This window comes from Rissa tridactyla, chromosome 6, assembly GCF_028500815.1.
Source record: "Rissa tridactyla isolate bRisTri1 chromosome 6, bRisTri1.patW.cur.20221130, whole genome shotgun sequence".
In the NCBI taxonomy this organism is placed as follows: domain Eukaryota; kingdom Metazoa; phylum Chordata; class Aves; order Charadriiformes; family Laridae; genus Rissa; species Rissa tridactyla.
The window spans coordinates 36,508,595-36,533,447 of record NC_071471.1 but is presented as its reverse complement, the minus strand read 5'-3'; the positions used below and the strand labels follow the sequence as shown (position 1 = coordinate 36,533,447).

The 24,853-nt window shown below is 54.5% G+C and overlaps 1 protein-coding gene across 2 annotated transcripts in view; it reads right to left on the bottom strand.

Annotated features, from left to right (window-relative positions):
- UNC5B (unc-5 netrin receptor B) overlaps positions 1 to 23,626 on the bottom strand; it is a 56,513-nt gene extending 32,887 nt beyond the window's left edge. For both annotated transcript variants that reach the window (XM_054206986.1, XM_054206987.1), the window contains exon 1: positions 23,496 to 23,626. In XM_054206986.1, coding sequence (XP_054062961.1) covers positions 23,496 to 23,580 — 85 coding nt within the window. In that variant the 5' untranslated portion in view covers positions 23,581 to 23,626. The remainder of the gene's footprint in view (positions 1 to 23,495) is intronic.
- Positions 23,627 to 24,853: the final 1,227 nt, after the last annotated feature.

Genomic DNA, 24,853 nt, shown 5'->3' with positions numbered 1-24,853 from the left:
ACGCCCTACCCCAAAGGGCACAAACCCCATACCCCGGCACCCCGAGCCACGGCAGCAGCAAGTCCTATTTTGTTCCTTGATTTTCACTCTTTGCACCGGCTGATGCCCCCCTGTAGCCTTTTTTATTTTTTTTTTTTGTGCTATTACTTGCCATCTTTAAAAAAAAAAGCGAAATTAAAAGGCTACGGCAGCAAGCGGCTGCCCAGACGAGTTAGACCCTATTGAGAAGGGACAATGACAGCACCGAACCGATCCCCAGCGTGCAACACCCCAGCTAAATTTGGCCCAGCGAGCAGGCAGAGCGGCTCCTGAAGATGTCGGAACACATCCAGGCCGTGGGGGCGAGGAGGGCGAGCACACCGGAGCCGGGCAGACCCTTCCCACCGTCCCTTGTTCCCACCATCCCTCCCATGTGCTGTTTCCCTGCTTTTTCTTTCAAATTCCCAGCCTAAATAAGGCTTTGGGGAGGAAATTAATGAAAAGCAAAGCTGATTACAAAGAACAATACAATGACTCAATCTGTTTCTTTTACCTCAATTGTATAAAGCTTTTACATTTATAAAGGTTTCTCTCAATACACAATGAAATGCCCTGGGAGGGAAGCGGTAAAATGGCCCTGGAGACTTTTGAGCAAGACCGGACAAAACACCTCCGAAACAATCCCAAAGGAAGGGCCAGATGATCTAACAGGTCTTTTGCATCTTTAATTTCTCGCCCTTTTTTTTCCTCCTCCTGTTTCAGGCATGTTTTTGGTGGGTTTTTTTTTGGTTTTGTTTTTTTTTTTTAGCTGCTGCTAATTAGATGTTAATGCGAGAGCGGTTGCATTTTCAGCACATGGTGTAACCAAGAGAAAAAATATTGGGGCCCTAAATGACAAACAGATCACAGGGATGGGCGTCCTTATTCTCGGTGTAGAAGAGAGCTCTCTGGAAGAAAAACAGGCCATAAAGTATTGAGATCCTTTCCACACCAGGATGGGTTCCTTCTGCACCCATGTTAGCTGTCTGATGTCCATGGATCACCACAGCCACCTGCTTCACATCTCCTCCCTCTCCATCCCCACATCCAACCTCTTCACCAGGGCATGGAAAGGATCTCCGAGGTTGTTTTGCCTCGTTGCAATGCAGCCAGAGACAGTGGAAAACCCCCACCAGAACAAGAGACATCCCAGAACAACCTGCGTTTAGGTCAACCACAAGACCAGCTGACGCTCCTGGCTGCTCCTTTGTAGCCCGTCTCCCAGGAGAAGGCAACAGGACGCTCTTCACCGCCACCTCCTCCCCCTCTCTGCTGTTTGCTGGGCTGTTTATTCGAATCCTCTCTAACGCCCGCCTCAGCAAGTTGCAAGGAGCTGAGCCGAGCTGTTTGCAATAAAAATCAATGAGGTGGTGCAGAGGCAGGAGTCTGTGCCCTTGCCTGCGGCGCCTGTCCCCCACCGCAGGACAGTCAACGAGGGCCACCGCTCGTCATTGCCAACACAACCGTAAACCCAACCGCGCTCGGAGAGCGCTTGGCGGAGATGTTCCATCGTGCTCCACCGTGCTCTCCCCTTCAGCCTAGGCCCAGCTCACCATTATCACAAGCCTGAACGTAATTTAAAATATTTTATTGTCTTTTATCAGCCTACCAGAAGCTTTGTAAGAGAAGCCAATGCTCCACAGGCCCTGGCCGGCAGAGATGACCCTGACTCTGCACCAACACATGAGCAGTAACACACCAGCCTGTGCAGTTTGTGCTTCACCCCCATGGAGCACCACCGTAGAGGTGATACTCCAAGGTCCATGTGGAAGACCAAGGCATGGGTCAAGAATGGATGGGGAGCCTCAGATTTCTGGTGGTGGGATCTTACTCCCCTCGTTAGTGGGGTCAAGGCCCCCCCACCAGCTACTGGTGTCCCAATGGGGAGTGACCTCCCTCCAGCCCAGTGGGGGACCCAGTGCCTACGCCCCAGACCAGACAGGAATGAAAGCCGCTGCTAAGAGACACATTTACGACCTTCCAAGAGGGAGCCCGCTGACAGCTTAACGAGCTTTTTGTTTTTCAAGTAGTGGTTTTATATTTACGATCTGAAAGGGAAAGATGCAAGTAGGCAGACGATCATGGGGCTATCTACTCCTTCTGCTCCTGAGCCACTGCTGTCCAACCCACAACCAAGCCCTTCCAGGAAGCCATAAAAAACGATTGCATTTCAGCTTTTTCCTGCTCCTTCTTTCTCTCTCCCCACTAAAAACAAAAAGCACCTTTTTTTTTTTTATTTGGTGGTGGTGGTGGTCATTTCTCTTTAATGTTCACCCCAAGGAAGAGCATCAAACATTAAAGATTCATCACACCGGAAACCAGAGGCCCTGTATGTTACGGAACATCCCAGTGGATGCAAGATCCCACCAGTTCATCCCCAAGGCCTGGCTCTTTAATGCCTGGGAAGGAAGGGGGAGAAAGGAGGAGGCCAGAAGCTGGCTTTATGAGCGCAAGAGATCACATTCCTGGGATATCAGCCCAGAGTTGCACTTGGAGGAGGAAAAAAAGTTAAGAAAAAAAACTAAACCCCACCACCCCTCCCTAGGATGCTGCACTGTTATTTATAAGCTTAATAGTGAAAAGAGAGGGCAAAACTCCATGGTTTTTTTTTCCCCAGATCTCAGCATTAGCACAGCAGAGAAATGCCTTTGGGCTGCAAGAGCATTCCAGCCACCATCAGGAAGATAAGCCTCTTCCTTTGCCTCCAGATTCCTTGGCAGAGAGGAGACACGTGGGGTTTAATTGCATACAGAGATGCCACAGCCGGGACACAAGGGTGATAAGAGCTTTCGTCTGCTTGTGAGCTCACCCAACTGATAAAGAACCCTGCCCTGTAACTCAGAGGGCACCTTGGCCAAGCCCAGCTTGAGGAGTTGGTGGGGGACGTGCAAGGCCAAGATGTGCCACGCAAGGGGTTGGTGGGGGACATGCAAGGCCAAAACGTGCCACGCAAGGGGCTGGTGGGGGACGTGCAAGGCCAAAACATGCAACTCAAGGGGCTGGAGTGGCACAGGGAAGACCAAGACAGGCCACACAAGCGGTTGGTGGGGGATGAGCAAGGCCAAGATGTGCAACGCAAGGGGCTGGTGGGGGATGTGCAAGGCCAAAACATCCAACGCAAGGGGCTGGAGTGGCACAGGGAAGACCAAGACAGGCCACACAAGGGGTTGGCGGGGGATGTGCAAGGCCAAGATGTGCCATGCAAGGGGTTGGTGGGGGACGTTCAAGGCCAAAATGTGCCATGCAAGGGGCTGGTGGGGGATGTGCAAGGCCAAGATGTGCAATGCAAGGGGGTGGTGAGGGACGTGCAACGCAAGGGGCTGGTGGGGGATGTGCAAGGCCGAGAGATGCAATGCAAGAGGTTAGTGGGGGACAGGGAAGGCCAAGTCATGCCCTGTAAGGGGTTAGCAGGGGACAGGGAAGGCCAAAACATGCAGTGCAACATCTGGCAGGGGAAGCGTGCGACATGGCCAATGTCCCATGCAACGCAGAGCTTGCCGCACCACTGCGCGTGATGTCGGACACGCACGTCCCGTCTGCCAGGGGAGGAGAGCACCATCGTGGTGTGTCCTTGTGCCAAAACCTCAACGTGGCCATGGACAGGAGGCGAAGCGCTGCACAGGGAGGCAATTTATTGCTGAGCAAAGATGGAAGAGCAATGACCTGAGCTGCACAACTCAGGCCATCTTCTCCCTTTATCCCTCTCCATCCCTACAGGCAGCCACGAGGCCGCAGAAACAGGCAAAAAACAATAGAAAAAAAAAAACCAACCACAGCCTAACTTTTCAGTGGGGTTAACAGTTTTCTAAGAGCGGTGGTGGTGGTGGCGGTGGGGGGTTCGGGGCCCCCTCCCCTCCCCATCCCTCCTTATCTGGTGCCTGGGGCTCTGCCCCGGCGCCTGCCGATAATCAGGGAGCTGCAGTGGAAAACCCGGCGCCAGACAGGATCCTTATCTCCTGCCGGAGAGGAATGTGGGATAGGGGCTGCCCCTGCCACAGCTCCAGGAGGAGGAGGAGGAGGCGGGTGGGAGGAAGAAGAAAGCCCCCCCCCCACCTCGCCATGGCCAGGGTGGGTGACTAAGGCTCGGTCTGCTTTCAACGGAGACACTTTTTTTCCAGCTGAATCGCTCCCGGGGTGGCCGGAGGGATCGGAAGCACCCACCGCCTCTGCACAAGGGCCGTGTAATTATGCCGGGGGGATAATTGCTCTGCTTTAATTGCCCCATAAAGTCAAGTCCTGGGTAGGCCGGCTCCAAAGGCAAAAAAAAAAAATATTTAAATAAATAAATAAATAAATAAAAAGCGAGTGAGGAGCCAGGGCTGGGCTGATCCCCCTGGGAAAAGCCCAGGGCACGGGCCTGGGGGACATGAGGTGACAGCCTGGGAGAGCCACCTCTCCCCACCCTGGCTGGCAGGCAGCTCTCCCACCCATCAAGATGCAGGGTGAGGGCTGGGAGCCGTTCCCTGCCCCCCCCCCCCCCCCCCCCCAAAAAAAAAAAAAGCTGAAGACCTTCAGGGCTCAGCTTGTGGACCCCCACAAGATGGGAGCAGCCCCTAGGGCAGGATGGAGAGGAGGACTGGTCCCCCCAGAGTCTTCCTCCCTGGTGAGGAGGGGAGGGTGCTAGAGCTGCCCGGGGGCTGATCTCCACTACCAACAGGACCGACAGGATCTTCAAGCAGCCTAATAACAGCGGGGAGAAGGAAAGGAGGTGAAAGCCAAGCTGATGGCTTCCCTCCTGCCAGGCGGGACAGGAGCCATGGCTCCAGCCCGGCGCTTTCAGCTCCCTCCCTTATGGGGGCTGGATGCTCCAACCCCCAAAAAAGAGCTTCAAAGTGGTTATTTTTTTTCAGTTAGGAACCCAGACCTTTCCCCAGAGTGGCTGGAAAGCATCACACCAGCACCCGCGGTGAACTGGTGCTGGCCGCATGGTGCCATAGGTACATGGCTGCCACAGACGGCCGAGTCCCAGCAGCCCTCGGCTCCACCCCAGCCTCATGGGCATCCACCCAAGGAGGACACGGTTGATGCTGTCAGACCCCCAAGGAATTTGCATTCAATTAAAAAAAAAATAAAAATGTAATAAATAGGGGGCTGATGAAGTTTAGAAGCTGCCGACACCAGCCATATGCCTCCAATATGCACAGTACAGTCGGTGCCTCAGTAATGCAACTGCAGGTATCAGCTCGCCTAATTAGCTACCAGAAGAAAGTCTAATTTAAAACAAAGCTCTTATTTTATTTATTTGCTGACAGTAGCAGAGCTATTCCCTCCAGCATGATGTGAAAGCAAACACGCTGTCCTCAAAATAAACCGCCATGGGCTTTTTAATTTTATCCTTCAACAAGTGTTCCTTGGTTAGTCTTTGGGAAGGGGGGGTGGGGGTTGGGGAACACCCAAAAAAAACCTCTGGGGAGGCCAACCTGCAGCTCCCATTAGCATTACAGAGGGCTTGCAAAGACACTTCCCGCTTGTCACCTCCCTGCCACAGAAAAAAAGCCAGGGCAGATGCCACGGGAGTGGGGAAGGCAATGGGAACTGCCGTTAATAACGTGTCTGTAAGAAAACATGTCTGTGTCCCCCCTACCCCCCTCACTGTCATCATTTGGGGTGGTGAAAGGAGCTCGGCGCATCCAGGCGCCCTGGCTGCTGTCACCCTGAAGATGCCCGTGGGACAGGGCTGCTGCTTGCTGGAGGCACAGCTCGGCATGAAGCTCCAGACCCATGTGGGGGTCCATCCACCCAGACTAAGAGAGTCCTGAGAGCCCCCATCCCTTCCCCACCTTTGCTTTAAGATGCACCTGCAGGCAAACACGGGGGAAAAGGAGAAATCCCCGGAAGCAGGGAGAGACTACGGGGCCGCTGTGATTTTATTTAGTATCTTTATTTATTGAAGTGCTTTAAATAGATATGGATTGACTCTCTCAGCTCTGGCTATTACAGCTTGAAAGGGGAGCTGCAGGCTCTGGAATGCACACACGGCTGCTTCCATGGATGCTCAGCATCCAACACCATGCGGCATCTCCTCCTGCCTACCAAACTGCAGCGGGGACCCCCGCAGCACCCTCCCTGTAGGGGCAGGAGGGTGGCACAAGCCCCCACCACATATGTGTTAGCTCCTGAGTGCCGGGGGCTTGGGCAGGGTTTGCTCCAGAAGTGCCACATCCTCACTTTGCCCGGGAAAAGCTGCCCCAAATGCCCACTTTGACACCATTTTAAACCACAAATTGCCCCAGACACTTTCCAAAGGGTGGTCGAGACATTCATTTATCACCAAGCAAACGGCCCACTGACCCACACCCCACACGCAGCGGGTCCTGGGGAGGCTCTCCTCAACCCCAGCACTGCAACCGCATCCCACCAGCAAACCCAGGAGCAGGGTGGGAAGGGGAGCAGCAAGATGCCAGCTTGGGGAAAAACCCTTCTCTTTGGGTTCCCGCAGCTGGCAGAGGATGGTCAATGCCAAGCCCCATCACGAGCCTGTTCAAGGGATGCTTCAGCATCTCTCCTCTCACAAAACCCAATGCCTGGTGTCTCCACTGCTTGCCCTTTACACCATCCCCATGAAACCATCACGCCTCTCCACCACCACCCCCCTCAACCACCTCCACATCCGAGACCGGGCCACCAGCTCCACAGCCCACCGAGACAAACCCTCCATCCTTCCCCTGCCACCTTCTTCCAAGCTCGTCCGAATAATCAGAGATTTATTCCTTCCTAACAGCACATCCTGACACCCATTTACGAATTTATAAAAGCAGGGAGAGGCATCACAAGCCTTTACGGACAACGCTGGCAAGGATGTGCATTTTTCTTTCCACTGGTGGAAGTAATTCCATTCAGTTAAGGAGTAAGTAAAAATCACACTATTCTTAGGCAGCTGGGAAAGAGGAGGAAAATCTATTGCAGCGACCCTGAACAGGCGCTTCCCCAGGGCTTCGAGGCAGAAAACTTATCAGACACCGCACTGATAACATATTCAGGCTGAACCATAAGTCTTCAGCGCATAAAAGGTATTCCTAACTGCAAACAGAACGAGCAGGGGGAAAATAAAGGTTAAAAAAGCCCAGAGGCCAAAGGCTGGGGGGGAGGAGAGGGGGTGGCAGCAGGCCTGGGGCTCGGCCGCCGAACAGGCAGCGTGGCGGCTAACGCCAGACCCACGCGCCTAGGGGACAAGCAGGAGGATGCCGATGCCGAGCGCCCACCTCCTGCCACCAAGGCATCCAGGGAAAGTTTGTCTTCTGGGCGTTTAAAGCTGCAGAGAAGTGGGGGGGGAATAAAATAAAAAAAATCAGCATCCGTACCACTACCAGAAAGTGGTGGTACTGGTGAAAGATTTCTCCCCAGGGCCAGCATCCTCAATCATCCCCAACAATGTATTTGCGCATTATGGCCCCATTTACCCCCCCCCGACACACACACTATGTTCAGGTCCCAATACCCGTCTTACAACACCTTCCCCATCGCAGCCCTGCTCCTGTTCTTCCCTGTAACTCCAAGCCAACTCTTTGTCCCAGGCACAAAGAGACATGAGGTTTCCACTGCGGGTTTCTCTGTACCATTTTTTTCCCCATCCCCCCAAAGAGCCGTATTTCCCAACCCAAAACAAGCTGGCTGTCATTTGTAGCTGATTTTTTTTTTTTTTTAAGGAAATAACTCCACTGGCGTTTTCTCCGCGCCTTGTGCGACAATGGGAGTTTGCAGCACAACCTCTGAGGGGTCCACCTTCTCCCTTAGGTTCACTTGTTAAATCCCATGAGGATCGCCCCAAGCTGAGGACGCCAAGTGACATGAAACCAGCTGGAAACAAACCCCTGTCCTATTTCCAGACCACCTTAGGAAGGCGAGAAGCAGGACAGGTAAGGAGGACAGGAGAATCAGCTATATAGTAACCTGACCAGCAGCAACCACAGCCATAAGGGAGGTGGTGCAGCTCCTGGCTGCCCCCCATGTCCTGCAGCTACCCACAGGTCCAGTTAGTTGTTCTTGAAGGAAAAAAATTAATAAAATTCCATATTTCCTTAGTACCCGCCCCGGGCACGGATGACAAGCTTATGGCAGGAGCAAGCGGTGACCACAGAGCTGCTTTTGCAAGCTCCTCTTCCAACGCCTCAGGCTCAAGTCTTCCAAGCAAACCCCCGGCTCCAGCCAAACTGCTCCCCCGTTTCTAGGGGTGACAACTTCCCAACCAGCCACCCACCAGCACCGCCATCCCCACGGACATTGAGGGCCACCACCTTCCCCCAGATCTGCAGCTCCGTGCCTCGGCCGAGGTCTACCGACGGCCCCATCTCCACCAGCCTGCACCCAGGCGCTGGATCCCAGCATCTCCCAGCCCAAACCATTGCTCCTCCCTCCCTCCGAGGCCGGTTTTCCAGGCAGAACAAGGATGGGAATTACTCAGGCAAGCATGTGACATGACCACCAGAAGGAGGGCAATTGCATTACCGGAGCTAAAACTGGATCCTGGTTTCTATTGTCTATTCTTTTGTAGTGATGGGAAGAAAGAGCTGCTGCTCTGTAATCAGGCCTCTTCTGGCTGCTTCACTGCTTTTAGGACCAACCAGGATAATGCCACGTTGCTTTCATGTGGCTACAGAAGCTTATAAACAATGCTATTACACTGATACACCACTGAAATTAAAGCCCTGCTCCGAGTCTCAGCTGCTCCCAGAGGCAGCCTCCTCCAAAAGTCTGTAATACAGTGAACAGACTAAAATTCTTTCTAAATAAGCACTCATGAAATTTAATTACTCCAAAAATAATGCCTAATACCTCTTTCTGAAGAGAAGAGTAATTCCTCCCAGCTTTTCGCTCATGTTCTTTTAGCAAACGCTCCGCATTTGTCCTTCTTTCACTTCTCTGTGTGTGCAAAGTCACAGTGACAGCGGAGCAGCTCCGGATCACCATTCACCCCGAAACCTGAAAGTCTTCTGTTCGCCGATGCTTCTTCATACCTTTATTTTACTTTTTTTGGTCCAGAATGATTGAGATTCTTTCCCCCCCCCCCCCCGCCTTCCCTGTAAAAATTCAGATTCTGAGCTCACCCATACAGACTAAAACCTCCAGAGTGGATTAACACGGCCAGAAATGATCTCAGCTGTGAAACATCACAAGGGGCAATCACATTCTCAGCAGCTTCAAAATAAAGTTGCTTTTTTTTTTTTTTTTTTTTTTAAATTAAAAGGGATGCCATCTCTCTGCATCTGTGTTTTATCTAGAATAAACATCCCGGTCCTGGAAGAAAACACACTTTTGCTTTCCTGACTCCAGGTTCGCATTTTCACCACCTTCTTGAGAACCTCTTCATGGTTTCTCAAGCCGCCTTCTGCACTGCATTAGGACACCGTCTCTGCAAATAACATGGTTTAAAACCCAGGGAACTCTGCAATAGCACAAGGACTCAATTCACCACCCAAGGGACCTCTTGGACCACTTTAAGCCACTCGGCTTAAAGCATCTCCTGGGCAGCTCGGTTGGGACGAGCCAGGAGGCCATCCTGCCAGCAGACAAAGGGCCAGGTTTGTTACAGCACTTGCAGGGACAACTGCCAGCCAGACCAAACCCTGCAGAGACCCTCAGGACCTGCAGAAGCACCTGGCACCAGGCCAACAGGAAGATGCTAAGGTCCCTTTAAGGTCATTTAAGTCCATTCCAATGCACACCATTCTATGATTCTACTGGGGAGGGACTATTGATCAGGGAGAGGAGCCACAGGACAAGGGGGAACGGTTTTACACTGGAAGAGGGAAGATTTAGATGAGATCTGAGGAAGAAATACTTCATTGTGAGGGTGGTGAGCCCCTGGCCCAGGTTGCCCAGAGAAGCTGTGGCTGCCCCATCCCTGGAGGGGTTCAAGGCCAGGTTGGACGGGGCTTGGAGCAGCCTGGTCTGGTGGGAGGTGTCCCTGCCCAGGGCTGGGGGTGGCACTGAGTGGGCTCTAAGGTCCCTTCCCACCCAAACCATTCTGTGATTCTATGCTATTTCCCCCCATCTTTCCCCTTGACGCTCTGTTTTCACAGAGCCGCTCCCCAAAAATGTGAAAAGCCAAAGCTGCAGAATACCCTTGACCCAAAGGTCTACGACAATCCAAACTCCTCCAGCCTTTAGACCCCACACTTTACATAATTGTCTTTTGAACCCCCCCCTTTACACGTCCAACACGCCTAGTCACCTCACCCCAGAGACTCTTCCAAAGCATGCATGTAGGCTATGAGGAATCCCCATCCCCATCTCTCTCCAGCTGACCCAGGTGTGGGATGCTCTCCTCCTGCTTCCCCTTCAGCCGCTCAACCATCATTAGGGAAGGACCATTTCCTTCCCCAACAATTAAAGGTCATCTGCCAACAAGTGTCTTTTGCCACGACCTGAAGCCATCCTTCAGCGCTTCTCGCGCCTTGCCCAAGGTTCTTCCAACTTTTTTTCCCCCCTCAGTTCTTCATCTATTTTGGGGTACCCCATCTCAGCTCAAAGGACATGGCCCCAGAAAGAGCAGAACAAACCCTCCTTTCCCATGGATCTGCTGCTCAAAACGCTCACGCCCACGTGGCGTTTGTGTTCCCCAATAGTAGGTGGCAAGTGTTATGTTGTTGGGTATTTTTTTTTTTAGTGGGATATTAATAGATCCCTCTCACTGGCCGACCAGCTCGCCTAGATAAAAAAACACAACTACTTTATTGTTAATTTCCTAATCAGGCAGGCGCTTAATTGCGAGATGTCTACTTCTGAGTCAAAGAGGGGGAAGGCTGCAGACACACGAACAGCATGACTGCAAAAGAAAAAAAGTCTGGATTTTTTTTTTTTTTGTGAAATCAAGCTGAAAAAAGAAATCTCCCCCAAACAAACAAACAAACAAAAAACCCCAACCCCAAATAAGCCAGGCAGCCAAAAGAAAAATCCATCGGGATTTTTGGTATCTTCGGCACAGGAGCTCCTCTTGGTGCAGGGGCCAAGGAGATGCTGTACCCCGTGGTCCCTCCTGCGGGGGGGCTGGAGCCCCCGACTGTCCCAGGGTGGGGGCACACGGCAATGTCTCTCTCCTCCTGCCTCCCGTATATATAGCACGGTCCCCGCGGGCGGCGAGCAGATGGTTACCAAGCTGGCAGGTTGCAAACAGCTCTGGAGAGCTGGTCGGGGAATCAGATATTGTCTCCACGCCTTTAGTTTTGGAAACAAAAGATGTCTCCCAGCTTAAAAAAAAAAAAAAAAAGTTTGCCACGGGACCTTGCCGCTCCCCCCCTGTTTTTGGATCTCTTTCTAAAAATCGCTTCAATCCAGTTCACATCGCTCAGGTCTGAAGCCTGTACAACTCTCCCGGCTGCCTCCACATCATTTTTTCCACTCTGAAAAGGGAAAATGGATCTTTTCATCTGACTCTCCCCTCTGCAGCTGGAAGGGGAAGGCAAGGAGACAGCCCTGGTGCACGGCACAACATCAGCCTTGCTTTTCCAGCAAGCTGCGGGCACTCCCTTCCCTCCATGAAGTTTTCTCCCTTGCCTTCCTACCAGAACTTGCAAACGCCAGGAACTCGGGGCAAGCTTCTTCCCAGCATCCCTGCCGCTTATTTATGGGAGGCTTGGAAACAGTCCTGGACCCAAGCCCTAAAAAGGCAGGACAGCAGTGACACTGCAGAGGGACCCAAATCATCTTTTAGGGTGGGTTAACTTTTAAAACCGTCCTTCAGTAGGCCACACCGGATACCTACTGGTACGCAAGCAGCAGGACTCCGGCTTCTTGTGCTTCCCCACCAGTTTTAGCTCTGCAACTCGACCCTCGCAGAAACATATGGTTTGCATTCTCCCCCCGGCCCCGGCTATCCTTTCCATAGGCTCGCACACGCTCTCCTTCCCATAGGCACACAAATCCCAAGCTCTTTTCTCTCTTTAAGCAAGAAATGGTCCCCATGGCTCTCCAAGGGAAGGGGATGGGCATGGGCAGAGCGGGAGAGGCTGCAGTAAAAAAAACCCCTCAGCTGAGACCACTGAAGTGGGCTTTGCTATTTCATGCTGGGGTCATTAACATCCCGACTGGATCTGCTGCGTGCCCTTAGAGCCAGTCCGTAAATACCGATGGAAACAGAGCCACTGTGTCAGTGGGATATGGAGACGAAAAGGGGGATACACAACAAAAAAAAACCCCACTTTGCCTTCCCCAGCCGGCCAGGGAGCACTGAAAAGCCACCCTGCTGGAGACTCCACCCTCATCCCTCTCCACTAGCAGAAGACAGAAACAACGAGGCCTTTGGATGCAGGGTCAGGGATGCGGGGAAACGGATGCTAAGGCACTGCAGGGTACCAGTGCTCAGAGGATGCTCGAAGGGCAGGCACCGGCCGGCAGCAGGGTTAAGCAGCAACTTCACCTCCTTCTTCGTGTGCAAAACCCACCCTTCTTTTCCTGTTAGGCAGTTTTCATCTAATTTTCTGCTTCATCCAGCAGCCAGCCTTCTCTCCGCAAAGAGACGACGGCAGCCTAAGCTGGTTTTTGTTCAGCCCAGAGGACCGATCCGGCGGGAAACGGCGAGAGGGGATTTTTACGGAGCATTACTTTGCCTTCACCGACAAGCACGGCATCGCCTCCCCCCAGCCCGCATCCCGGGATGAAGTTAAAAATTCAGGAGGCCCCTCGCGCCCGCTTCTTTTTCCTGGTGTCCTTAAAGCACTGCGCTCGAGAGGAGCCTCCCAGAGCCTGGGAGGGCTGTGGGATGGATGGGTGGATGGATGGATGCCCCCGGCCAAAAGCAGCCCGGGCTGTGATAGAAACCAGAAGCCCTGCGGTCTGCGAGCCCGACTGCCATTGCAAAGCATGCCGAGCATTGCTGGCGCGCCTGCGTGCCCCACACCATCCTCCCGGCCGCCGCAAAAAACCCCGAAAGATCCTCCAAATTTATATATATATTTATTTTTCTTTTTCGGCAGCACAGGACCAGCAAGCCTGACAGTTTCTTGGCGCTGAGCGCAGCATGAATTCCTCCCAGCAGGTATTATAAAACCACACTTTAAAAAAAAAAAATCTATTTTTGACCCATTGTGTATTTCAGATTGGCGTTACTCAGGGTTTTAGCTGGATAGATGAAGCCTTGCAGTAACCTGTGGCTTTCCCTAACACTTATCCCCCCGGGATCCTTCCCGATGGGCTGGGACCCCATCTGCAACGCCGGCGCGTGGGGTTTTTCCATCCCCGGCGGGACCAGCCCCAACACGCCCCAAACTCCCGGGGTTTTGTTGTAAACTACAAAGGAACCTGCCCATTTTGCCCCAGTTTGCATAACCAGTTTATCCCAAGCATTTGTTTTAAAAAAAAAAAAAAATTAAAAAAAATTAAAAAAAAAAACAACAAACCCTCAACCCTTGTTAGTCACCGCTCAGCCCAAACGAAAACCCAACCCTCTTCCCAGCTTTTGGATCTCACTTTTCCAGCTGCGGGCAGAGCCAACATTTTTAATCTTGGTGTTTAAGTGTTAGAGTCTGAAATAGGCACCTCAATACCTTGTTATATATATAAAAATATATATTTAGAATATTATATGTGTTTATATAAAAATATATAATTATATTTTTAATATATATATATCATATATTTTATGTATTCTTACGTGTGTGTATATATATATAAAAAACAGCCAAAGTACCCAAGGCAGGGATTAACTGGGGGGCTGTAACTCCTGCAATCCGAAGCTGGGATGGCTGGGCCATGGCACCACGGGATTTTAACGTGGAAAGCCACGGCAGCCACACGTCCCAGCCCTGCTCGCTTCACCCGAGCACAGACTAGTCATTCACCGGCAGCAAATCACTTAGCATAGACACGCGTGGAACAAAAAAAAAAAAAAAAAAGGGAGAAAATAAGTTTTATAGCCCTCAGCCACCCGCATCCTGGCTCCATCACGCTCTGGGCCCCAGTCATCCGAGCAGCTCCGTGCAGCCAAATCCCCTCTCCTGAAACAAATCCCTTTAGTGCCTTTAGACGCCGGAGCGTGGAAGGAGGCGCTCGCAGGGCTTCTGACTGCAGAAAGCAGCCAAAACGACGGGCAGCGGGCATCGCGTCGCGCCTCCCCCAGGAAAACGTGCTCCCACAACCAAAGGCAGGCATCTGTCTCCTCCTGAAGACCAGGGGAGGAGGAAAGGAACCGCATGGGTGGGGATGGCAGGGAAGCCCGAATCGCCGCCTCCTCTTCCTTCCAGCAAAAAGCCTTAGCCCACGGCCCCAGCAATGCTGACGGAGCCAGGCTGCACCCAGCAGCGACACCGTGTCACCGAGGGCTCGGCCCCAAAGCTGATAGACTGGTGCAACCCAGAGGAGACCCTACGGAGACACGTCAGGATGCTACAGCCCCGATGAGGAGCTCCTGAGCGCGGGGAACAGCTTTCTTCCAGCCTAACGCAGATTTTCAGCAATACTTGACTCCCTCTAGGAAGACGTCCTCTGGTCAGGCCCCAGAAAGCAGAAGAAACAGGACATTTAAGCTTCTCCAAGGCAGGCTGGAAGAAAAAAACTCCCTTAAACGAACCTAGTCTCCAATGCAGCGACGCAGACCACTGATTGCTTTTAATTGCCATGTAATTGGACTTAGGACCATGCCTTCATTTTAAGCATGTCTCTACATTTCCCATCTGTCAAGGGGGAAAGAAAAAAAACCAAAAACACCCTTCAAAACAATATTCCAGAGCAGGAACACCATCCAGCAACTGTAGAAAGAGCCGCGGCGGGTGGGGAGGCGAAGGCACCCGCACCCTGAGGAGCGGCATCCCCAGTCTGTTTGGGATAAACAGGGGTGGAGGGAGGCTGCTGGGATCCCACACCTGGGCAGCGGCCACCCGAAAGGAGGTGATGGCCCCGGGCCAGACCACAGCAGACAGCACGGCCACATTGCAAGACCCACCCTCATGACCAGCACTAATTACTAGATTCACTCGCAGGCCCTGCAAAAGCCTTCAGAGATGCCCCTCCAGGTGAGGGTGGGGACACTTGCTTGGCTCCACTTGGCTACATGGATGAAAAGCAAGCAGCAGACCGCATTTTTTTTTTTTTGGTTGTTTTAAATAGCAACCACTTTCTGGCTGCTGGAAAACACCCTCCCTTCTGTTCTTCAAGCCAACCCAAACAGATAGAGCCAATAACGCAGCCAGGTGACAGCGTAGGATGGTGAGGTCTCCACGTAGAGGAGATCAGCCCCCGCTCGCAGAGCACGCAAGGGTGGGATGAGACCCCCTCAAGATGGCAGGGAGGCAGAGTCGATCACCCCAACCTCCAAAAAAACCTACGAAGCCCCAGTCCTCCATCCCAATTGCTCTCAGTTCTCCAACCATCATCCAAAGGAAGAACTAACATCCCTTCACGCGAGTCCGCTGGAAAACTGGACGGTCAATGAAGCAAGGTCTTCTGCTGAAGACCTTCGCGGTGCCTTCAGCCACCGTTGGGTGGACGTGCACATATGTGATAAGCCCAAAACCTCACAGTCTAGAAAGCATTGAGGACACTGACCGACAGCAACCTGAGACAGGAGGAGACACCAACACTGCATCCCAGGCGTGTCCCTTCTCCGATTTTAATCTGTTCCGAGGAGTTTCTGGGCTCTCTAACCTCCTGCCTAAGGAAAACTCCCACGCTATACAATGCAACACAACCCTTTTAATAGCCTCCCGCCTCCACAAGCCACCCAGCCAGGAAGCCTGGGTTTTGTTTTACAACATCTTGTCCCTCCGGCCTGCCACCGCCCCAGGAGGTGCGGGTACATCTGAGGAGCCCAGCCAGAGGTGGACGGCCCACACTGCTCCCTGTTTAAGTCGCGGGGGAGAACAGGTAGAGACATTTAAACACTGCCAACCAAGGAGGAAGCATGGCGAGAAGGGGGCAACCAGGGCTAATTTCCAGGCTGGTGGCAGCTCCCAGGGAGGAGAGTCGCTCCGCAAAAGGGAAGACTCGCAAAGCAAAAAAGAAGAAAGTGTTTTCGTCTTTGGTGTGGACCCTGCTTCCCATCTTCCCTCAACCCGCAGGCCTGGGCTCTGCCAGGTCCCTTGCCTTGCCTGGAGCATCCTTGGAGGCCACTGCATCTTCCCTCCTCCTGCTTCAGCCCCTCTCCGGAGGGGATTATGGCCAAGCACTCGCTCGTTTAGGTGCTGGGAAATATCCCCTTTCCTGCAAATACATTGCTGACCTCGCTCTTTGCTGCGAGGAGGAGGAATTACAAAGTCCCAAGCCCTGGGGGTGGCTGCGGAGCCCACCTGGGGCACGTGGATGGGGATGGCAGGCTGTGGTGGTGGCGGCGGCCCAGGACTCCCAAAGCTGAGCCGTGACCATGAGACGAGGTTTCCTCCTGGAGTGGAAGGACAAGGTCAGGGTAGAGAAAAGCTTGCTCTCCTCTCAGCCGTGCTCTCACCTCCCTGCCCGGAGTGACCCTCTGCCTTGCAGGGTTCCTATCATTCATCAGCCACCATGTCCATCTCCACACAACTTCACCGGGGCGGGAGAAGCATCATCGTGCCTTACAGGATGATTTCCCAAGCACCAGCCTGCACTCAGACCCTCTCGTGCACATTTCGCCTGTGCCTGGGGGCCGTTTGGTTCAATACATCGAGGTGTGCCGAATCCATCACCAGGGCAAGCCAAAACATCCAGAACAATCCTGCACCTCCATGCAGTGACATCAATACCAAGAGCATTTCTCCACCTCTGTGGAAGTTTTATGGATTTACCCTCTCCCTGCTCCTGTCTAGCATCCCGTGCTATCCACTTGCACAGATCCTCTGGACGAGGATGCTTCCCACAGCATCACAGCCCCAGATCCCACCTGGGCACTGGGTATCTGTACACAGCGGTCCTCGCCTCTCCTCCCACGGTGGCCTCTGCTCAAGAGAAAGGCAGATGGATCTAATACGCATTAAAACGCCTCAAAATGAGATTTTCCACGCTCTTTCAAAGGGAAACAATCCCTCGGCTTTCGCACTCGGCGCAGGCTTGTGAAGGTGGGGAGCCGGGGGGCAGCAGAGGCTACTCGTGGGACCTTTAGAGAAACCACACGGGCAGGACCCCCCCGGGAGCACGAGAGATGCCAGGACCTGAGTTTTGTGTCTGGCCTGATGAGGGTTTGGTACCGATTAGAAGCACAGCCCACGCTGGCAGCCCTGGGTATTCAGGCAGGGAAGGGATCGCTCGTGGTGCAAACAAGCCCCTTCCCTCCTCCTGGCTTTTTTAGGAATAAGAGAGGCAGAGAAGCGAGGGCAGCTGTGCTGTACTTGGGTATATACGTGTATTGTGGGCTGCTGCTGGTCAGACTTGCAGGGCAAAGGGATGGAGGTGGAGAAGGAGGTCCCCGAAGATGCTCTGCAAATCTATGTAGGTCTTCTTCCCCACCTGATGGGACTCACTCCGCCAGGGAAAGGGACAGCCCAGACCCCACATGCAAGCAGAGAAAAGCTTCAGAGTTTGAAGCTAGAGCTCTGCTCCATTTTCTTCTTGTCTAACTAGGTATAGTACTCTTTAATAAGCGTCTCAACTTGTGTCTTCCATCACTCAAAGCAAAAAAAAAAAACCAACCAACCAACCCAAAAAACCCCCCAAAATCAAATATAACCCCACTGCCTTTAACTTAAACAACACGCAAAACTAAAGGGGGGGGAAAAAACGGCTCAAAACATTTGTTTTTCAGATCCCGGGGGATTATGCCAGTCCAACCACTCGGAGCCAGCCCTGTGTGGCAGGCAATGGGATGCGTCTCTCAATAAATATTTTGCCTGCACAAATCCAGCTCCAGGAAGAAACCTCGTCTCATGGTCACGGCTCAGCTTTGGGAGTCCTGGGCCGCCACCACCACCACAGCCTGCCGTCCCCATCCACGTGCCCCAGGTGGGCTCCGCAGCCTTGTAATTCCTCCTCCTCGCAGCAAAGAGCGAGGTCAGCAATGTATTTGCAGGAAAGGGGATATTTCCCAGCACCTAAACGAGCGAGTGCTTGGCCATAATCCCCTCCGGAGAGGGGCTGAAGCAGGAGGAGGGAAGATGCAGTGGCCTCCAAGGATGCTCCAGGCAAGGCAAGGGACCTGGCAGAGCCCAGGCCTGCAGGTTGAGGGAAGATGGGAAGCAGGGTCCACACCAAAGACGAAAACGCTTTCTTCTTTTTTGAGCTGTAGGACACCCTGCCTGCTGCTGAACATCGCAGTGGCACGTGGCTCGCTTTGCTTACAGGCTTTCCCCCCACCACCACCCCTTCCCCACCTGAATTTCTCCATGGAGCCTAACACTGAGAAACACGGGGAGCCAAACTGCTCATCACACTCCCTTTACCAGATTTACCCCAAGGTTTACACTCCCAGACACCAGGAGTTTGGGTCAAGGCTTGCAGCTTCAACACCCCCCCAGGTCACACCAGGGAGCAGCCCCTGGATCCCCAGTCTGGGGGAGGAAGAAGAGGACCAACCGCCCCAGGGGTTTCACCACGACCCTAACCCAGATGCAAGCCACCAGCGTGGGTCTGGGGAAGCTGGCTGCAATGGGGAACAGCCCCCCCAGGAGCTGAGCCGAGCCAGAAGGTCGAGGAGAAGCCACCAAAGGCAGCGGAGGAGACCCGAGCGGGGAGGGACTCACAGGAGATTAAAGGCAGCAGGCAGGGCACGCCGGAGCAAGCCCCGCGCTAAATAATTCCTGCTTCCCTTCCCTTTCTTCCCTCGTTTTCCAGCGTGGCTTCGCCCAGCCTTTCCCAGCCCGGCTGGCGTTTGATCTCGGGGCTGGCTCTGCCTTTCCCTCCCCTCCAACCAGCCACCGCAACCCTGAGGCCGACGACCCTCCGAGCTGCCCCAACCCCCCGAAAAATCAGCCCCCTACGCGAAAAAGCAAAGGTTGGGGGGGGGGAGGGGGAATGAAATAAAATAAAATAAAATAAAATAAGATAAAAAAAAATCCCCTAAAAATCCCAGCTCAGCAAACATGTGGCTGCTACCAGCCCAGGCCAGCGGTTTGGGGAGGAGAGGGGATGGGGAACGGGCTGTGGAGGAGGAGGAGACGGCGGCTCTTCTCCTCCACCAAGGAGCAGGTCCGGGGCTGCCAGCCCAGCGCATTCCTGCACCGTGAGTCAGGCCTCCGAAAAACCAGGAGGCTTCAAAAAATAAAAAAATAATATTCCACGCAGCCGGGATGCTTTGCTCGTCCTTCCCCAGCCTCCCCCAGGCACGCAGCCCCTGGGTTTTTTGGGCTTTTGCTCCACGACGGGACCAAAACCCAGCTGGAACCCTCAAAGAACAACATCACCCCTCCGCGCTGGGCCTCCAGCACGATGAGAAAAGGAAAACCCACACTCCAAAACTGCCTCGACAGTAAAAATTCAAGCGGCGGCCAAGCCCATGGGGCTGTGGAGACGGGGAGAGGGAGGATTTCAGGAGCGTTCTGGGGGGGTGCCGCAGTCAGCCGGGGACCTCCAGGCTCCCCACCAAGAGAGGTCCCTCGCAGGGCGGGTGTGAAACCAGCCATCACAGCAGCTTTCCGGGCTGTTTTGCCTCTCCCAAGTCAAAGCTCTGGATTTCCCAGCCCTGGTGCATCCCCACCGTGGGTCATACGGGATTTTTCTCCGCTGCCCCAGCCTGATGTGGAGCCACCTCACTCAAAAGCGATCGGTTCACCGCTCCCGGGCCTCTGCAAAGGCTCTGGTTTGGGGGCAGGGGGGGAAGCATCTCACACAACATTTTCTTTAGGTCCTGAGCTCTGGCAGAGCCAGGGAAGGATCCCCCAAGCTCCCTTCACCCTGCGATGAGCAGGAGGAATGAGTCTTCGTGCCACCAGATGCGGAGCCCCCCCCTGCCACCAGCATCCAAAGGACCAGGGCTGTGTCAGCTCGGTGCCACCGCGCTCTGACTCACGAGCAGGGGTGGCTTGCACAATACAACTGATTACAGCAAATTACAGCTGGGCCTATTAAGGAAAGCCAAAATCAGAGGCAATGGGCCTTAAAATGCCACAACGGGGCCGGCGGCAGCCAGCGAGCATCCCTTGTACCAGTATTAATCTCCCCGCTTCCCGAGGCGAGGCGCACGGGTGGGATGGCAGGAGGGGGGCAGAGGGAATGGGCTGGTGATTTATGCCCCCTCCCCCCCCCCCCTTTCCTTCGCTCCGGCAAATGTTTTCGCTCGCATTAGCATCGCTAAAGCCGGGAGGATATAAGTGAATAGGAAACAGCAGGAACCTGTGGCTTTATGGCACCGACATCTGCTGTAATGAACTCCTCGCAGACTCCATACAGCCCCTTCCGTCCGGGCTTTTGCCGAGCGGAGCCAAGCCCAGCTCCCGGACTCTCCCGATAACCCACGGGGCTGGCAAACGGATCCCACCAGCCCCAAACACGCCAGGAGGGAGAAAAACCACACGGCTGAGGACTTGAAAGCGCTGCTGCTGCTAGAAATGGAAACAAAACCAAGCTCCTTGCATCATCTCGGCTTGCTTAACTGACCCGAAATACAGTGTGGGGCTGGTTTTGTTTTTTTTTAATTCCTGTATGGCTAGGACAGGGATGGAAAGGGAGCTGCATGCACAGCACCAAAAGGACCCACGGGACCTTCCAGAGGGCAGGAGATAAAGGACCCAGCTGGACTCTCCAAGCTGCTCACTGGGTCAGCAGCGGTGCACTTTTGATTTCTAAACAGAGAAAATGCAGTCTGGATTCCTCCCCTACCCCCCTCCACCACTCAACTACCACTTCCAAGAGATTCTGCCTTCCTTAAAGTAGTATTTTTCCATTTCTCTCCTTTTTTTTTTTGTTGTTGTTTCATTATTTCATTCTGCCACTAACACGCACGGCGAGCTCACAAGAAGGTGAGGGCTCCATAACCAAGCAGCTAAAGGAGAAGACAAAAAGCCGGAGCAGATCCTTCCACACAGGGCTGGCCTGGAGCGAGGAAGCCCCCGGCTCCTGGGAGGGCAGGCTTTGCTGAGGAGCAACAGGTCTTGGAGCGTCTCTCCCCCAGCCATCTGCTCCCGGTGACAGCAGCCTCCTGCCACCACCAACCCATGCTGGTGGGGGACAGCAGTGCCAGTGTCCCCCTCCCTCGCTCCCCAGGTGTTGTCCTGTGATGGTGGCAGAGCAGAGGGATGGAAGGAGGGTCCTTCAGCCGGGTGGCAGTGTCACACCGTCTGCAAACGCCCTTGCCAGCATCACCCTCAGGATCGTGACAAAAAATCTGTGGGGAAAGGCCCTCAGGCAAGCTCAAAATCCTGGCGCCAAGTTGTTTTCCTATTGAGAGCAGCACAGCCAAGCAGAACAGAGCACAGCGAGGAGCCCGGCAAAGCCCCCAGGACCCGTATCGGGGGGACACGGGTGGGAGCTGGGGTCCCGCCGGCAGCAGAGGAGAGCACAGTCCTGGGGACGCGTGGGCCCGCCGCTGCTGGGATTCAGACCCCAATCCAAAACAACGCTTCTCCCCTCCCCGCCGCTGCAAAACCCAACGCAAACAGCATGTACGTTCTCTGCTATTAAAAGAGAAAAGTATTTTCTAGGTGATGTCTCTCCCTCCCTCCTTAGAACCAGGCAAAGATGGGGAAGGGAGCAGATTATCGGCGGGGCTGAGGACCCACCTCAGCTCCCTCCTCTGCATCCTCACATGCAATTGCTAAACAACACTCCTGGAGAAACACTAATTATAGCTCTACAGCTTACAAACTTTACACACGTTTACATACGCCAGATTAACAGCGTGCCTTCGGAAAGCTCCCCAGACTCGAACCGATCCAGCTTGGTCAGGTTTAACTTGTTTTTTTCTTCTTCACTCCCTCCCTCCTGCCCAGCTTCATTTCAACCCCTGCGTGAACTCAGCGCACGCAAAAATCAAGAGCACGGCACGGGATGGAGCCAGGTGCGGGGGTCCCGCACCACCACCCCAACCAATATCCCCCCAGCTCCCCGGCATCCCCAGGCTGCTTGGCCACAGCTAAACCCTGACCCAGCGCATCCCGGCTAATCCAGCCTTCCCAGTTCCCTGCCAGCCACAGCATCCCACGCCATGCCGAGCCTCCGGGCCCCTCGCTGCCCACCCCCAGGGCACGGGACTCTCAGGCACACGCCGAGCGGGACACCAGCTGCCGGCTCTCCAAGCTCTCCCTTCCCAGAAAAGGCAGAGTTCCTCCCGGCTGGAGGACGCCGCTGCAGCAACGTCCAAGGCCACTGAATAAGTCAATAGTGCCATTTCTGTTTTCCATTTGCTGAAACACACTGGATCTTTGTGCGGCGGAGGCGGAAAAAATATTAATCTAATTAAACTCCCTCCCCCAAATTCCTCGTCACCTTAATTACACTTCAGAAAAGAAGGCTTGGTTCATTTTCCTAGAAAATCAGCTTGTCAGGAGACGCTTTTAACTGCTGAGGAGACAGATCTGTGCTTGCGCTTTTGCGTCCTCAAACCCTCGCCACAAGCTGCGGGAAGCGAGCGACAGGCTCTCCTCCCGAGTTCCCACGGGGATGACAACCTTGCCCGTCACCGGAGCCCCGGCGCTTACGGTGACGGTCTCTTCCAACCTCTGAAAAGCCATGAAACTTTATAGGTCTCCACTTTCTGAGCTCTATATTCGCGGACATCTTATTTTATCTTTTTTTTTTTTTTTTAATACCTGGAGGATAAACACCGGCACTTTTGCTTTGCCACCGCCGGAGGATGACAAAGGACAAAGTCCCGAGACGCAGAGGATGTTCACGAGTCGCAAGGGGGGGGGGGGGGGTTGGAAAAATATAGCGGAAAGGCTGAATTTGATCACGGGAGTCCTAACGAGAGAGGGCAGCAGGAGAGACGTGCCTCTGTTTATTGTCTGTGGCAGGGATTGCCAACGGAAGGGCTGGATGTAAGTGCATCTCAATCACAAGATTGGGTTGCGCACAGGAAACTTTGAAGAGCCATAGGAAAAGCCCACTTAGCCGCCCGGCCATCAATAGCTCGGTTTATAAAAACGCAGATTATAAATAAATAAATATAAAAATAATAATATCCAGGCTGCATAATTACTTATTTGACCCGCTGGGCAAATCGCAGCTGGCGACGCTAGAGAACGCGGCTGGGTTTGGGTGGGTTTGTTTTGCTTTTCCCAAGGAGGGGGGGGGAGGGGGAAAAGAAGAGATAAAAAATATATAGATATACAAAAATACACAGACATAAAAAATTATATAGATATATAAAAAAAAGCCAGCGGCACGGTGAGGCGGGGAACGGCGCTGCCAACCCGCATCCCCCCCGGAGCATCTTCCCCCCGGAGGATCCCTCTGCCGGAGCATCTTCCCCCCGGAGCATCCCCCGGCCCCGGGGGCGGCTGAGCTCCCCCCCCCGCACACCCCTCAACCTTGATATTAATAAAGAAAAAGGGAAATAAACGCCTCAAGGTTGGACACCCCCCTCACACACACCCCTTAGAGCTGCCCCTAAAAAAAGGGCTAAACCGCAGCGAACTTTTTTCCCCGGGGGGGAGACAGCTGCCCCCCGCCCCGAAAAACTTCTTCTCTCCCCCCCCCCCCCCCGTTACCTGCGGCGCCCAGCGTCCGTCGGAGGGTGAGGAAGGCGAGGATGAGGAAGGCGGCGGGGCGGCGGGGGCCGGGCGGCGGCGGCATGGCGGCGGGGCCGGGAGCGGAGCGGCGGGGCGCTGCCTGCCCGCCCGCCTCGCCACACTGCCGGGGCTGCCCGGCGCCCGGCGGGGCGGGGCGGGGCGGGGCGGGGGCGGTGCCTGCCATGAGCTGTGCCGGCCTCAGCCCCCCCCCCCCCCCCCTTCCCCTTCTCCGGCATCACCGCCACCTTCCCGCCCCCATCCCGTCCAGCCCGGGGTGCGGGGCGGGGAGGGGGGGGAAAGCCGAGGCCGGGCTGGAAAATCCACGGTTGAGAACAAGCGGCGGAGCGGGGTGTGCAGTGGGGGTGTGCGGGCGCAAGGGGGAGCCCCGCAACGCGCTCCGACGCCGGTCCCCGCTGTGTGTGCCCCCGCTCCATCCCGCATCCCAGCGGGACACCGGTCCCCGGTGCGTCTGTGTCCCCCCCCATCCCGCATCCCAGCGGGACACTGGTTCCTGCTGTGTGTCCCCCGCATGCCCGCGGGACACCGGCCCCCGCCGTGTGTGTCTCCCCAATCCCGCCTCCCAGCAGGACACTGGTCCCTGCCGTGTGTGTCCCCCCCATCCCAGCGGGACACTGGTCCCCGCTGTGTGTCCCCCCCCCTCTCCCCGCATCCCAGTGGGACACTGGCCTCCAACGTGTGTGTGTCCCCCATCCTGCATCCCAGTGGGACACAGGTCCCGTGTGTGTCCCCCATCCCAGGTGGACACCAGTCCCCGGTGTGTGTGTGTGTGTCCCCATCCCAGTGAGACACCGGTCCCCGATGAGTGTGTGTGTCCTCCCCCTCTCCCTGCATCCCAGTGGGACACTGGTCCCCACTGTGTGTCCCCCCCATCTCACATCCCAGCGGGACACCGGTCCCTGCTGTGTGTGTCCCCCCTCTCCGCACATCCCAGTGGGACACGGGTCCCTGCCATGTGTGTGTCCCCCATCCCGCATCCCAGGGGGACACCGGCCCCCGGGGTGTGTGTGTGTGTCCCTCCCCACATCCCAGGGGTACACTGGCCCACCCCATCCCATATCCCAGTAGGACACCAGCCCTGCTGTCTGTGTCCCCCACATCCTGCATCCCAGTGGGACACTGGTCCCTGGTGTGTGTGTGTCGTCCGTCTCACATCCCAGAGGGATACTGGTCCCTGCTGTGTGTCCCCCCAGCTCCCTGCATCCCAGCGTGACGGAAGCCCCCGGGAGCTGGCATGCCCACCCTTGCCTCTGGAAGAAGTACAATGGCAAAAATACACGCAAGACATGAAATTTCCTTTTGCTGCTAAAGGCGTGGGT